General features: G+C 40.7%; 1 protein-coding gene across 2 annotated transcripts; it reads left to right on the top strand.

Moving 5' to 3' along the window:
- The first annotated feature begins 251 nt into the window (after positions 1 to 251).
- On the top strand, positions 252 to 15,871 carry LOC142541945 (diaminopimelate decarboxylase 1, chloroplastic-like). 2 transcript variants are annotated; one of them, XM_075648394.1, is made up of 9 exons: positions 252 to 799; positions 12,838 to 13,012; positions 13,297 to 13,446; positions 13,578 to 13,739; positions 14,006 to 14,191; positions 14,672 to 14,794; positions 14,870 to 14,959; positions 15,071 to 15,188; positions 15,316 to 15,871. In XM_075648394.1, the coding sequence occupies exons 1-8, from the start codon at positions 306 to 308 to the stop codon at positions 15,149 to 15,151; spliced, it is 1,461 nt and encodes a 486-aa protein (XP_075504509.1). In that variant the 5' UTR covers positions 252 to 305; the 3' UTR covers positions 15,152 to 15,188; positions 15,316 to 15,871. The 2 variants fall into 2 exon arrangements, with proteins under 2 accessions (XP_075504509.1, XP_075504506.1); XM_075648391.1 differs by having other exon boundaries at positions 15,071 to 15,335.
- Positions 15,872 to 16,333: the final 462 nt, after the last annotated feature.

Raw genomic sequence — 16,333 nt, 5'->3', positions numbered from 1 at the left:
TGTTTTTTTTATCTTGAATATTACAAAGTAGTAGGTAATTTATTGAATTCTTGTTGGATTCAGTAAAATTCAAGTAAATATTATGATGGTTTTTTGTCCGTTGTTATTTACGCGCTATATTTTTATTCGAAAATAATAGTATCATCCGTACTAATTGGACTAAAAGCCCAATTAAAACTTGGATTAAGAGCCCATGTTAGTAGCAAGGCCCATAATAATAACAGAGACTAATTATATGAAAAGAACGTTTAGTTTCCAGTCTTTAGTCTTCGCTGAGACCTTGGTGATTGCTTCCAGCTCCAACAATGGCGGCTTCAAATCTCCTCTCCCAAACCCCTAAAACCCTATATACCAAACCCCTGCCACGCTATTCAAACGCGGGTTTCACAAACTCAAGTCTGCTGTTCAAACCCAAGCCCATTTCAGGGCCCGCGAGTTCTCTACAAGCCCGTTCTCCAAAGGCAGTTCTGTCCCCGGCGGAACACAAAACCCAGAAATTTCAGCACTGTTTCACCAAATCGGAGGATGGGTTCTTGTGTTGTGAGGGAGTTAAAGTTGAGGAAATCATGGAAGTTGTGGAAAGAAGACCCTTTTATTTGTACAGCAAGCCTCAGATTACTCGGAATGTGGAAGCGTATAAAGAAGCTTTGGAGGGTTTGGATTCTATTATCGGTTATGCAATTAAGGCTAATAACAATCTCAAGATTCTGGAGCATTTGCGAAGTTTGGGATGTGGGGCTGTTTTGGTTAGTGGGAACGAACTGAGGTTGGCGCTCCGTGCTGGTTTTGATCCTACAAGGTTACTGCTTTTTCGGTTTTTGTTGGTTTATTGTTGAGCTATAATAGGTTTTTCTCTGTTTGATTGTTCGTTTGTGTATAATTTCTCTGAGGTTGTCATGTTATTGTGTTTGGTTCCATTTATTTTATAAAATTGTATAGCAAAGTGAAAAACTTGAATTTCATTTGCCTCTATTAGTTGCACAAGTTGAATTCAGAAGTTTTCTTGTATTTTCATTTAGAGGGATGAGAGAATGTTTTCGTGCCATGTAACTTTTGAAGTTGTTTTGGGTATGTATATTGTCATTTTGCTTATGCGATTTGTGTTCGGAGTGTTGAATTTTATTATCTGTGCGCGTGTGGCTAATTTTTTGGTAGACCAGTTGAATCCCCGCCTCTGGATTCTTAATACTTTTCTGTTGCTACTTCAATTGCTCAAAAACTACGCAGTAATGACATGAAGCTCAAGAAATCTTAGTTTGAATGCTTCACGCACAGTTAGTTAAACCTATAATGATCGTTTGGAAATGAAACTCTTTTGAAAATTATAATGCCTTTGTTGTTTTTATCTTCATTAGTATGTATGTAGATACTTCATTCGGCTGGGTTTAACTCCATCGGGTAAAGTAGAACTACAAAGAGATAAGTTTGGAATGTACAACAGATATGCAGAATGTCGAAGTGTGATGTAAATTAGGGTAAAACCAATTCCCTTAATTAAGGGATTCGGTTAGGTCAATGTGCAGTTAGTCAATATGCAGATTTTTAGGAATTAGTTAGTTTCCTGAAATAGTTAGATTCCTTTTTCCGTTATTCTAGTGTATTCTGTAATTCCCTATTTATGTAACCTCTTACTGACCTATTGAATAATCGAACAAAGAAGAAATTATTCCTGAATTATTTTTCCACATGGTATCAGAGCCCTAGGACATTAGTCTGGGTTCATTCCGCACATTCCAGACTTCATTGCTGTCCAGTTTTTTTTTTCAAGCCTTCATTGCTGTCTTTTCTTTTCTATTTCCCTATCCTTCACCATGTCAATCTCTGAAACTACCATCTCCAGCAGTTCGTCTCTCCCTGATGATACCACTGCTGTCCAGAAGACCGGTGACCTGCAGAATATTCGGGCCTCCAATCGACTCAACGGGAAAAATTATCTCAAGTGGTCCCAATTCATTTGCACGTATCTCAAAGGCAAAGGAAGAATCAGCCATCTTATTGGAACGGGACCACCGAGGGAGGATCCAAAGTTTGACGCTTGGGATGAAGAGGACTCTATGATCATGTCCTGGTTATGGGACTCCATGGATCCCATGATCAGTGACACATGTATGTTCTTCTCCACAGCGAAGAAAACTTGGGACTATATCCGCCGCACCTACTCAAAAGCCAAGGATGCTGCTCAGGTGTATGAGATAAAGACTAAAACTGCAGCCCTCAAACAAGGTACCAAATCTGTCATTGAGTATGCTTCTCTGCTGCAAAATCTATGGCAAGAACTTGACTATTACCGAGTCTTTGAGATGAAATGCCCGGAGGATGCTGTACTATTGAAGAACTTTATTGAGAGAGACCGAATATATGATTTTTTGGCGATTAAACCCTGAATTTGATCAAGTAAGAATTCAGGTCCTTGGCCGAGAGGACACACCGTATCTAGAAGAGACGATCTCACTGATTCGCTCAGAAGAAAGTCGCAGGGGTATCATGCTTGAGCCACAGCACATGGATGGATCAGCACTTGCAACAAAAAGAGAGGATCTAGAGACGAATAAGGCGGCTGATATGCAAAGACCATATCCAAGTAGAGAAAATCAGTGGAAGGGGAACAAAGACAACCTATGGTGTACTTATTGCAAGAAACCAAGACACACAAGGGAAAATTGTTGGAAGCTACATGGCAAACCACCAAGCACAGAATGGGGAGCCCGAGTAGGGAAGCCGAGACCTCAAGCGCACATGGCTGAGGATCAAACCAGGGATGAAAACTCAGCAGCAGAGGGGCTTAACCGAGAGGAGATTGAGAAGCTAAAAAATTTGCTGGGGTCCCTAGAGAAGCCCTCTGGTACATGTTCTCTAGCCCTCTCAGGTAATGGTTCATTCTCTTTTACTGTAGATGCCTCAGGAACCCTAAATGCCAACTCTTGGATAATAGACTCTGGTGCTACTGACCATATGACACCCATATCTCAGACTTTGCACTCTTATACACCATGCCCAAATAACAGGAAAATTGTAGTGGCAAATGGCTCTGTGGCTACAGTGGCAGGCTTCGGAGACATACATATCTCCCCTATGCTTAGCCTAAAAAATGTACTTCATGTGCCAAAACTGTCCAGCAGCCTTGTCTCCATCCATAAACTCACTCGTGATCTTAAATGCCATGTTACGTTTTTCCCTTCCTATGGTGTTTTTCAGGACCTAGCTTTGGGGAGGAAGATTGGACTTGCTAAGGAAAGGGGGGGCCTTTACTACCTTGAGTCTTCACCACAAGCCAGGAGCAATTTGTCCTTGTTTAGTTCATCCAATAAAGATACCATTTGGCTACACCATTTGCGCCTTGGTCATTCTTCCTTTAGGACTCTAAAAGTTATGTTTCCTTATTTATTTCAAGGATTAGATATTTTGGAATTTCATTGTGACACATGTGAATTGGCAAAACATACTCGAGTATCTTTTCCTATCAGTAATAAAAGAAGTTCTTCTCCTTTCCATTTAATTCATAATGATGTATGGGGTCCCTCTCGGATACCTAACATTTCTGGGGCCCGTTGGTTTGTCTCTTTGATTGATGATTGCACTCGTGTCACATGGATATTTCTCCTTAAAACATAAATCTGAAGTTAGCACTATTATACCAAATTTCCATGCGATGATTCAAAATCAATTTGGAGTAAAAATAAAAGGGTTTAGGACAGACAATGCCACAGATTACTTCAACCAAATCCTATCACCCTATTTCCTGTCACATGGCATTATCCATGACTCATCGTGTGTTCAAACACCTCAACAAAATGGGGTGGCTGAAAGGAAAAGTGGACACTTGCTAAACACTACCCGAGCCCTACTTCTTCATGGAAACGTTCCTAAGGCCTATTGGGGGAAAGCTGTCCTTACAGCCACACACATGATTAATAGACTTCCTTCACGGGTGCTCGACAACAAGAGTCCAGTAGAGTGCCTTAACAGCTTCTATCCTCACTTTAGAACCTCAAACGGCCTCACCCCTAAGGTATTTGGGTGCACTGCCTTTGTTCATGTCCATAACACCCAAAGAGATAAGTTGGATCCCCGAGCCATCAAATGTATGTTCCTCGGTTACTCAGCCACTAAAAAGGGGTATAAGTGCTATAATCCTTCTTCCAGAAAATCGTACATCTCTATCGATGTTACCTTCAGTGAAAATAAACCGTTCTTCTCCAAGTCCTCTCTTCAGGGGGAGAGTCCACTAGAAGATAGTCCTTGGGAATCCTTTGAACCGACCCACACTCTTGATCTCCCTCCTATACCAACCGAGCCTTATCCTACTCCTACTGAGTCTGAGCCTTCTAACCCCACAAATGTGTCATCTTCCCACAAGTTTCCTAGGTTCTCTCAGGTGTCCTCAAGGAGGAAGACTGCCCCGGAACAGACTCAAGTCCAAGCTTCCAATCCAGACTACGGAAATGAGACCACGGTAAGTCCCGAACACCCTTCTCATATTCAACAGATTGAAACACCAACCATTGGCCCAACAAATGACCTAGACCTTCCTATTGCCAACAGAAAAGATACCCGGGAATGCACTAAACGACCACTATACCCATTATCTCACTATGTTTCCCTTAAAAGCCTATCGCCAGCCCACAAAAAATTCATTGTCAGTTTAAACACCATTGCAATCCCTACTACTGTCTCTGAGGCATTGTCAAAAGGGGAATGGAGAGATGCTATGGGAGAAGAAATGAAAGTATTGGAAAAGAATAAAACCTGGGAGATTGTGAATAAACCAGAGGGAAAGAACATTGTTGACTGTAAATGGATTTTTTCACTGAAATACAAGGCTGATGGATCCCTTGAGAGATACAAGGCAAGGTTGCTCGCCAAAGGGTATACTCAGACGTATGGAGTTGATTATCTGGAAACTTTTGCCCCCATTGCCAAAATGAACACTGTGAGAATTCTTTTGTCATTAGCTGCTCACTATAGCTGGCAACTTCTGCAGTATGATGTTAAGAATGCTTTCCTCCATGGTGACTTAGATGAAGAAATCTACATGCACATCCCACCGGGTTTTGATGGAGAATCAAGCAATAAGGTGTGCAAATTAAAGAAGGCTCTTTATGGGTTAAAACAATCTCCAAGGGCATGGTTCGGGAGGTTTGCAAACTTTATGAAGGAATCTGGATACAAACAAAGCCAAGATGATCACACCCTCTTCATTAAACACTCCTCTACAGGGGGAGTAACGGCTCTTCTAGTCTATGTCGACGACATCATAGTAACCGGGAATGATGAAGAAGAAAAGCTCGAATTAAAGAGAAGATTGGGAAATGAGTTTGAGATAAAAGAACTGGGCAGGTTGAAGTACTTTCTCGGTATTGAGGTGGCTTATTCTACACACGGGATTTTCATCTCTCAACAAAAATACATTACAGACCTACTTACCGAGATAGGAAAGGCTGGGTGTAAACCGGCCTCTACTCCAATGGATCCGAATCACAAATTGGGAGAAGATAAAGAGGAACCAGCAGTTGATAAAAGGATGTACCAGAGGTTAGTTGGTAGACTCATATACCTCGCTCATACTCGGCCAGATATAGCCTACTCAGTCAGTGTGATCATCCAATTCATGCATGATCCAAGAGAGTCACATCTTCAAGCTGCAAATAGGGTACTTCATTATTTGAAAGGGAACCTAGGGAAAGGATTCTGATAAAAAGGAACGAGAGGCTTACTGTAGAAGCCTACACCGACGCTGACTATGCAGGATCCCTCGTAAATAGAAGGTCTACTTCGGGGTATTGTACGTTTCTAGGTGGCAACCTAGTAACATGGAGGAGTAAGAAACAGAATGTAGTGGCCAGGTCCTCAGCCGAAGCAGAATTCAGGGCGATTGCTCAAGGGCTATGCGAAATACTATGGCTAAAGATTATTTTGGATGATCTACGGGTCAAGGTAGAAGGTCCCATGAAACTCTACAGTGACAACAAGTCCGCAATCAACATTGCACATAATCCTATACAACACGATAGGACAAAGCATATTGAGATTGACAGACAGGAAAAAAAACAAATTTAAGTTTAGTGAGAGAATTTTTCAAAATGCTCTCCCCACCCGTTTCTTTCTGCGACTCTCGTTTCACCTCTCCTCCTTTACTTTCAACTACTGAATACTGTTGATCGCATCGTTTCCACTTCCTCCGACCGGCGACCTTCTTTTTCTTTTTCTTCTCTTCTTCTCTATTCGTTTTCTCTCCTTTTTATCGTTCCTTTTCCGAGAGCCTGTAAGCCTTTGTTTCCAAGGTTATCATTCACCCATCTTTGACACCTTTTCTATTGTTGTCTCGTATCATCATGAATCGAACGTATGAACGCTCGTACGGAAGAAAGGAAAGTGATGAAAGTGTGTTCATTGAACACAAAATCTTCAAGATGCGACTGGGCTTTGGGGGCAGATCCATTTGGTAGGAAGAACGAACCAGGAAGAAGAGCTATATGGTGGACTTCGACCGCGACGAGGCGTGTTGGCTAAGCCAAAGATTTCACGAACTGGGCAACTATCCTTCACCAGCATCGGTTTTTCTTCGTTACAGGGGACGTAATTCGGTTCTCACGCTGCAAAAGTTTGTTAACAAACGGGGTAATTTCATTGAGGTTTCTAAATTCAAACCACACGGAAGGAAGTAGGAATACAATCGTGCCTAGCGGATATGATTCAGGGGGATGGCAGAAGATAGCTAAGATTTTGGGTAAAATATTGGTAGGAAGTTTACAGAGAAATGATCATAACCCGAAGCTACAATGCGTTTTAAATCCAATGAGTAAAGGACTCTCCTCAAGACGATACAAAAAAAGCAAGGGATGGTAATACCAAGAAACTGTCAGAAATGAAAATACAGGAGTTGAATTGGCTAGAAGCAATTGTCATCACAAAAAGCAAGGTGAATATTTCTTGGGACAACATTCAAAATGTCATTCAGAAATCAACCAAGAAGCAAGTCAAGGTTTTTCCATTCCAAGCAAATAAGGCAGTGTGGTGGCCTTCGAATGCGGAAGAATTTGATTACTTCACTAAGTTGAGAAGGGGTTTTTTTGAAAATGGGATCGCTTTGGATTTTGAAGCTTGGAGAATGGATATAAACTTGGAAGAAAGGGTCTTCAAGTGTTGCAACAGCTGGATCCTAATTCATGGGCTACCGTGGAATTGCTGGACTCAGGAAAATTTCAATCTCATAGGGAAAATTTGTGGGGGACTGGTGGATATCAACGAAGATACAAGACTTTTCCGTAATCTGGAGGCGGCAAAGATTAAGGTTAAAGGTGTCGAGGGAGGGTTCATTAGGGATAGATTGATTTTACAGCTGGAAGGGAAGGAAAGAGAGATTAAAATTCAAGTGGAATATTTCGATCCGGGGGCTTATGAGCATTATCAAAGACAAACATATGCACAGGTTTTGGTAAATGGCAAGAGGACTTTGGCGGGTTGGGGGAATAAAAACATCCTGCAGTAGAAAGTAAGAGACAAGGGGGCTACGGAATATTCTTCAAAAGAAGCCAAAGAGATGGGGGAATTTAGGAAATCACATAAGTAATTCTGGAACAAACAGGAATCAGCTTCATCATGATGAATTGGGGCAGAAAAGTGTGGATACAAATGGTTATCTCAATCTGAAGGTTCATACCAGCAATCAAGGGGTTTTCAATGATAAAGTGACAGATAGTAAGGCGAGCAAAGTGATTAGAATATTAACAAAAATTGTTCCTAAGACTGCTGAAGAGTTCAGAAAATCACCGGTCCATTCGATGACGATCGATAATGTTGTGGATGCGCAAAATGGGGAGAGCAAGGGTAACAGCAATATTTTCTTGTCTCCGTTTGGGAAAGTGTATTGCAGGAAAAAATTAAGAAGAAAACATAAGCTGGAAGTGGGGCACGGAGATGAAAGAAGGCCGATTCACTTCTCGGATTAGGTGTTGATAGTGAGTATGAGGGGCTGTACGACTCCGACGAAGGAGAAACAATGAAGCTTGTTGACTCAGGAGATGACTTGCTGGAAAATGAAGTAGACTCAGAAGATGATGCCAGTCAAGGAATGACGCTGTCAGATGAATCAACGACATGTGCTGAGCAGGAAGTTTCAATAAAGGACCTGTTCTTAACACCAAAGAGGTTGGAGGAATGCGCTGCGCCTAAGCCACCTGACAAAGGCAATTCTGATGTGGGACAGGTACTAACCAACTTCACTCCTTCTTTCTTTAATCAATCTGCCAAGCTCCATTCTCTTTTTTCCTCGTCTTTAGTTTTGGGGTTGTCTAGTGGTCCTTTAGGAGGTGAGGGGAAGGTCTTAGATGAATTGCCGAGCCAAGAACAAGAAATTATCAGTGGGCGTAATTTGGAAAGAATGGGTGTGCTAATAAGGAAGTGCGGATTGAATTGGAGGGTGGTAATTGTGGGGAACAAGGGCATGCATCCACCGGACCGTTGCAGAGGGAACAAAATAAGCTGAGTTGTGGAAGTACCTACACCTTAGGTTCGTCCTCAAGGGGTAAAGAGGTTGTTTTATGAAAATTCTCACTTGGAATATTAGGGGAGGAGGGGACTTGAAAAAAAGGGAATTGGTTCGAAGGATAATACGGAAAGAAAGGCCGGACCTTGTGGTGATTCAGGAAACAAAGAAAGAACAAATTGATAGGTGCTTCGTGGCTAGTTTGTGGAAGTTTAGGTTTGTTGATTGGGTCTTTCTGCCTTCGGAAGGCCGTGCGGGAGGTATATTAGTGATGTGGGATCCGAGGGTCGTGGTGGTTAATGAGAACTTGTTAGGGGAATTCTCCGTTTCTATTCGGATTTTGGTTAATGAAACAATCAGTTGGTGGTTCTCGGCGATCTATGGTCCAGTGAAGCCAAGAGAGAGGGAGAGATTTTGGGACGAGTTGGCTGGATTGAGTGCTATTTGTGAGGACAATTGGTGTTTGGGAGGTGATTTCAACGTAGTGAGGAACACGGGAGAGAAAATGAATAGTTCCTCAACTATCACGAGTATGCTTTGTTTTGACAAATTGATTGGTGAATTAGGCTTGCATGAACCGCCACTTCTGAATGCAAAATACACATGGTCAAACTTCAGAGCTTCACCGATATCCTGCCGTTTAGACAGATTCCTCTTCACCAATGGGTGGAGGGACCTATGTCCTCAATTCAGACAAACCGTGCTTCCAAGAATCACCTCGGATCATTGCCCGGTGATATTTGATACTACTAAGTCGAAATGGGGGCCAACTCCTTTCAGATTCGAGAACGGCTGGCTGTCACAGCACAATATCAAAGACTTATTGCAGATTTGGTGGCACGAGGGGGTTTATCAAGGGTGGGAAGGATACAAATTCATGACTAAGCTGAAAAAATTGAAAGGTGATTTGTCATTATGGAATAAGGAGGTTTTCGGTAATTTGGATTTCAGTTTAGGAGAGTTGACTGCTAGGATTAAATCTTTGGATGAGCTAGAAGGTAGTGGAAGATGGTCTGAAGACCTTCGGCTGGAAAGAAGAGATCTACGCTGTGAGCTTGAAAAAGTGACTTTTAAAAAATACCAAATGGAAAGTCAAAAAGCTAAACTGAGATGGTTGAGGGAAGGCGACCAAAATTCCAAATTTTTCCATTCGTTGCTAACTAACAGAAGAAATAAGTCGGTTATAGATAGGTTGGAAATGGATGATGGGTCTGTAATTGTGGATGAGAATCAGGTTGAGGAGAATATTGTCAAATATTTTAAACATCTCTATAGAAGATCAGAGGGGTTTGAGGGAGGTTTGGATGGATTGGAATGGAGCCCTTTGGGTAGGACTGATGCACTGGAGTTGGAGATCCCTTTCTCGGAGCTTGAAATCAAAAAAGCCGTGTTTGAAAGTGACGGGAACAAAGCTTCGGGTCCGGACGGTTTCACCTTAGCTTTCTTTCAAAAGAATTGGGAATTATTGAAGGGGGATCTGCTGAAAGTCTTTGACGAGTTTTTTGAGGGAGGTGTGGTAAATGGTATTACGAATGAAACTTATATTTGTTTGATACCGAAAAAGCATGATGCGATTAGGGTCAAAGATTTTCGACCAATAAGCTTGATAACCAGTTTGTAAAAGATATTGGCAAAAGTGTTGACAAAGAGATTAAAGAAAGTCTTGATGAGTACGATCGCCGAGGACCAATGTGCATTTATAAAAGGGAGACAAATTTTGGATTGTTGCCTTGTAGCCAATGAGGTGGTGGAGGAGTGCCGAAAAAAGAAAAATGAGGGATGGGTATTGAAGGTAGACTTGGAGAAAGCGTATGATAACGTCGATTGACAATTTTTAGATTTTGTGCTACAAAAGAAGGGGTTCGGAGATAGATGGAGGAAGTGGATTCGTGGGTGTGTGTAATGTTTCGTTCTCAATTTTTATTAATGGTAGACCGAGGGGGAAGATCAAAGGGGAAAGAGAAATCCGTCAAGGAGATCCACTATCACCTTTTCTATTTAACTTGGTTGTGGATGTCTTGGGGGGAGGATGGTTGACAAGGCTAAGAATTCGGACGAGGTGAGAGGTCTTGTGGTGGGAAAAGGTAAAATTGAGATATCACATATTCAATTCGCGGACTGATACGTTGTTCATGGTTCAAACAAAGACGCAAGTGATTGCACTTGTGGAATTAATCAAATCATTTGGGAAAAATTCTGGACTTAAGATAAACTTTCAAAAAAGTGTCATCTTGGGAATTAATTTTGAAAAAGAGGAAGTGGATGAATTTTGGCGCAAGTTATTGGTTGCAAATCTGATGTTTGGCCGATCGTGTATCTAGGGGTACCTCTGGGAGGTAGGCCTACAACCATCGATTTTTGGGAACCCGTCTTATCCAAGATGTCCAAAAAATTGTCTACTTGGAAGAAAGCGTATTTGTCAAAAGGAGGCCGCCTTACACTTATAAAATCAGTTCTTTGCGCAATGCCTTCCTATTACTTGTCCTTGTTAGGGTCCCTAGAAAGGTGGCAATAATTATGGAAAAAACGATGCGTGACTTCCTTTGGGATGGTTTGGACGGGGATAAACACTGTCATCTTGTGAGTTGGGAAAAGGTTTGCAAACCGAGGGAACAAGGAGGATTGGGATTGGGGAGTATCGCTTTGAGGAATAGAGCGTTGCTTGGAAAATGGTGGTGGAGAGGTATAAAGGAGAAGGAGACTTTGTGGATAAAAGTGATAAAAAGCATTTACGGACTTCAAGACAATGTGTGGGATTTGGGTTTGGCCAAAAATGTTACTTTTAGAAGCCCCTGGAAATTCATTTCTCGTACTTTCCCGGCAATTCAACTAATGTGGGGCTCGGTTTTGAGAGGGGGAAATTATATTCGATTTTGGGAGGACGTGTGGGGGGGTGTGGGTGTTCCGTTCAAAGTTCGTTTCCCATCTTTGTATAGAATTTGTTCTGTGTCAAACAAACCTGTTATGAGCTTCTTAGAGGTGGTCAGTCATCAGGGCAGTCGAACTTATAGGTGGGATGTGCGCTTTAGGAGAAATCTAAATGACTTAGAGTTGGAAGAGTTTGTTATTCTTGCGGGTGTGTTAGATACGGTCAGGGTTCAGTTAGGTGTGGAGGATTACAGGGTTTGGTTGGGGGAGTCTACGGGTTTGTTTACTGTCAAATCTTTTTACGATTCTTTCTTTCCTAGCCAAGACTTTCCTATTTTTCCTTGCTACGATCATATTTGGAAAGTTCCTGTCCCACAAAAGGTGCAAATGTTCTCGTGGATTGTGGCGTTGGGTAAATTACCTACAGCGGATTTGGTGCAAAGAAGATGGCCAACGTGTGCGTTATGTCCTAACTGGTGCCTGTTATGCCAACGCGATGAAGAGAATCAGGATAATTTATTACTACATTGTCCGTACTCAAGGACCTTATGGTCACAATGGTTATGCAAGAGCTCAGATTTCAATGGGTGTTTCCACAGAGGGCTGCAGATATGTTCATCAGCGATCCAGGTTTCTCTACGGGTAGCAGAGCTAGCATTCTATGGTTTGTCATGATTCATTTCTTATTTTGGAGCATTTGGCTTGAGAGGAATAACAGAATCTTTAATGACACGAAAGCAGACGTCAGCGTCGTATGGGAGCTCATCAAGTTCAGAGTGGCGACTACAATCACAAGGACTAAACAATTTCATCATTTATCGATCTCAGATGTTGTTAGGGATTGGAATTTTGTAATGAAGTGAACTATCTCTAATTTTCACGTGTTTTTGTCTTGCGGATCTCTCATCCGCTTCTAATGTACTTCAAAACCATATTCTTAATAATATTATGTTTCTTATCAAAAAAAAAAAAAAAAGATTGACAGACACTTCATCAAAGAGAAATAGGAGAGAAAACTAGTGTGTTTGTCCTATGTTTCAACCGGGTGCCAGTTGGCTGATGTTCTGACTAAGGGACTAAGCAGTTCAAGTTTTCATGGGCTCATATCCAAGCTGGGAATGGAAGACATCTATTCCTTAGCTTGAGGGGGAGTGTCGAAGTGTGATGTAAATTAGGGTAAAACCAATTCCCTTAATTAAGGGATTCGGTTAGGTCAATGTACAGTTAGTGCAGATTTTTAGGAATTAGTTAGTTTCCTGAAATAGTTAGATTCCTTTTTCTGTTATTCTAGTGTATTCTGTAATTCCCTATTTATGTAAACCTCTTACTGACCTATTGAATAATCGAACAAGGAAGAAATTATTCCTGAATTATTTTTCCACACAGAATGATTGTGGCACTTTTGTTTATCTTACACTTGATACTATGTTTTGCCCAAAATCGTGTTAAGCTCGCGAATAGTGTGTTATTATTATGTATTTCAGGTGTGTCTTTAATGGGAATGGGAAAATCTTGGAGGACCTCGTCTTGGCCGCCCAAGAAGGTGTTTTTGTCAACATTGACAGTGAATTTGATTTGGAAAACATTGTGACTGCTTCAAGAATTGCCGGAAAGAAAGTTAATGTGCTTTTACGTATTAATCCAGATGTTGATCCTCAGGTACAAAGAACTGATTCCTGAACCAAACCGGGTTGTTTGATTGCTTGAAACTAGGTGTGTCAATAATTTTTTGTCCTTGAATATTTCCAATTTGTCATTTTGTGCGTACCTGCCTCTTAGTGGTTCACTTTCTATTTCAAGTTTTCCCCTTAGTTGCTAGTTAAATAGTTGCTAGTTAAATATGCTTTTCCAATTAATGTTATTATGAATTTTTGTGACAGCCGAAGTGTCGAATTCTTATTTTTGTGATTTGCCAGTTAGCATCTAGTGCTTGCATTTGTTAGGTCCATGCATACGTTGCCACAGGAAATAAGAATTCCAAATTTGGCATTAGAAATGAGAAGCTACGGTGGTTCTTAGATGCTGTGAAGGCACACCCTGATGAACTCAAGCTTGTTGGGGCCCACTGTCATCTCGGGTCTACTATTACAAAGGTATTTTCTTATTGTACCTTTTTGTTTATACGGTCTTTGTCGTGGAACTCCTATTCTTCCATTTTCTTGATAGCTCTCAAATCTCTGTTAATATTTCCATTCTCACTTCAAGATTTTGTCTGAGTTTTCAGGTAGATATTTTTAGAGATGCTGCTGTCTTGATGGTGAAATATATAGACGAGATTCGTTCTCAAGGTTTTGAGATAAACTACTTAAACATTGGAGGCGGTCTGGGGATTGATTATCATCACACTGGAGCAGTTCTTCCGACTCCTCGAGACCTTATCGATACCGTAAGTTCTGTAACAGCTTTTTACCATCCAAATACATGTAGACAACTCTTCCATCATTTTAATAAAATTGACATAATTTATTCATCCCAATACATAAAGACGCTTGGAATCTCCTTCGTCATTTTCACACAATTTATACAGGACGATATCGATATCAATGCAGCCAAATTTTCATTTCAATTACAATTTAATATTCCGTATCATCATCTATTCCTGAATATTGGTGAGGATCCAGTGCATGACCTTTTGTCGGATATTTTTTGTAGGTCCGAGAGTTGGTTCTTTCACGAAACCTCAATCTCATTATTGAACCTGGAAGATCACTTATTGCCAACACTTGCTGCTTAGTCAACCATGTCACCGGGGTCAAAACCAACGGGACCAAAAATTTTATAGTGATTGATGGTAGCATGGCAGAACTTATCCGCCCAAGTTTGTATGGAGCTTACCAGGTGAGTTTTTTCTCTTTGCCAATCACTCGATACCTATACATTACTCCATATCCAATATTATTTTCATGAAATAAATTCTATTTACGCCAACATTAATTGTCTTACTTTTTCTTCATTCCTTCATTATCGTTGATATAGAGTTTCACGAGGTCTATTCTAGTGTTTTTTGTCCCCGCGCATCTTTTTATTGTGATATGGTTTTTGTGTTTAATCAATTATTTTTCCTATACGCATTTTTCTTCTGCCCATCTGGATGTTGCCATAAATCCGTACTCTGTAAATTGAAACAATAAAACTTCTAGAGTCAAGCTCTTGTTGATGTTCTAAAAGCAATAGCTGGTTGACATTATTTCAAGTCAAATCTTTTAGACCATGCAACAATCTAAGCTTCATGTTTTTATCGTTGTTTTGAATTAGCAGCACGACATGCCCCACAAAATTTTACGAAACTGTTGTTTTTTACTTTATTTTTTATTGCAGCACATAGAACTGGTGTCCCCTCCATCTCCGAGTGCCGAGGTTTCTACTTTTGATGTGGTTGGTCCCGTTTGCGAGTCTGCGGACTTCTTGGGGAAGGATAGGGAATTACCAACGCCTGATAGGGTAACTAGTTAGCCCTTGGGCGATAAATCATGCCTATATCTTCTGCATCTCACTTGTACTATTCCTTGCGTTTAGGGAACTGGATTGGTCGTCCATGATGCTGGTGCTTACTGCATGAGCATGGCTTCGACATACAATCTCAAGATGCGGCCACCTGAATACTGGGTTCGTAAGCCAGTGTCACACTTTCTTACATTCATCTCATCACACAGTCACCGTGTGATCTATTAAAAATGTTTTCGCTGTTACATGCTGAAAACCCGATTCATTTACTAGGTTGAAGATGATGGATCAGTGTCCAAGATCCGGCACGGAGAGACGTTTGAAGAACATTTAAGATTTTTCGAAGGCCTTTAAGCGTGCTTCTGTCATCATTTTTCACAGCATTCAAGTGGTAAACAATCTTGGATCCTGATTGATTTCTTGGCTGCATTCCTATGCTCTCGACACTGTATTTTTAATTTTACTGTCGTCTGAATGGCGTTTTTGGAACACGTTTTACTAAAATTGATTCTCTCCAGTGGAGAGAAATCCAGTGTTATTTACTTAAAGCTTCAGCTCCCCATGATTAGACTTTCAATTCGGATGAAGACAAAAGAAGAAATAATTCTGGGAAAAAAGAACATGGAATCTCGATTTTCAGTTATCACTTCCACTTGCGAAGTTCAAATATAAGAGCATTATGATCCTAGCTGATCGCGCACCGGGACCGGGCGAGACTGTTTCGGGATGTTTCCGTGGGTGGAGCACCGCAGAACTAAATTGCTCACGTGTATGACTTGCCCCATAGGGCGTAGCTCTTACAGTATTTCTTTTTCGTCGTACTAAAGACTCTGAATTGGGGGTTGGCAAGGCGAGCATCTAGTTCGGATAAATTTCTCCTTTGACAGTCTGAAGTTCCAAAATCCAGACTGTAAACACCAAATCAAAAAGACAAATATGCTTGTACAACAAGATTTAGAATCATATTCCTATAATGTGTATCCATCCTTTTTTCTTGAATTTATCTTGTTTGTTTGGGTATTAGAAACCCTTCATAAACGACCAATCTTGGTCTCAATTCCTTGCATCAGTAGTTTGCTGATTTATCCACTTTTTTCATAGGATAAATATCATGGATCAAACTATACTTCAGGAAATATCAAGTTATCATCGGTCACAATCCAAATCATTTATATTTTAGTTCGATAAATATGGAATCTGAACTATTGTCCATGTTTGGGGATGTGACAATCTCATTGAGCTTATACTGAAAACTACATCTTTTAAATCGTAAAACAACTTATATTTTATTTGATGTTTTGATCATTTTCATACGACCAAACGCTGGTCCAGATTTTCAACCCAAATTGTTATGTTTTGATCATTTTTATATGAGCAATTGTTGGTTCCAATAACTAGATCTTCAACTTTTTACGATTAATGAACGATTCGGAAGAGTATATGGGAGTGTGATAGTGGACTTTACATGAAAAAATAAATTTTCAAACATTATGATTTTGACTCTCGATAAAAATTGTTACTCTGCTCGTTTTTTTT

Source organism: Primulina tabacum, chromosome 1 (assembly GCF_025594145.1).
Source record: "Primulina tabacum isolate GXHZ01 chromosome 1, ASM2559414v2, whole genome shotgun sequence".
Lineage (NCBI taxonomy): Eukaryota > Viridiplantae > Streptophyta > Magnoliopsida > Lamiales > Gesneriaceae > Primulina > Primulina tabacum.
The sequence above is the reverse complement of the archived record's forward strand: the minus strand, read 5'-3'. Positions and strand labels throughout refer to the sequence as shown.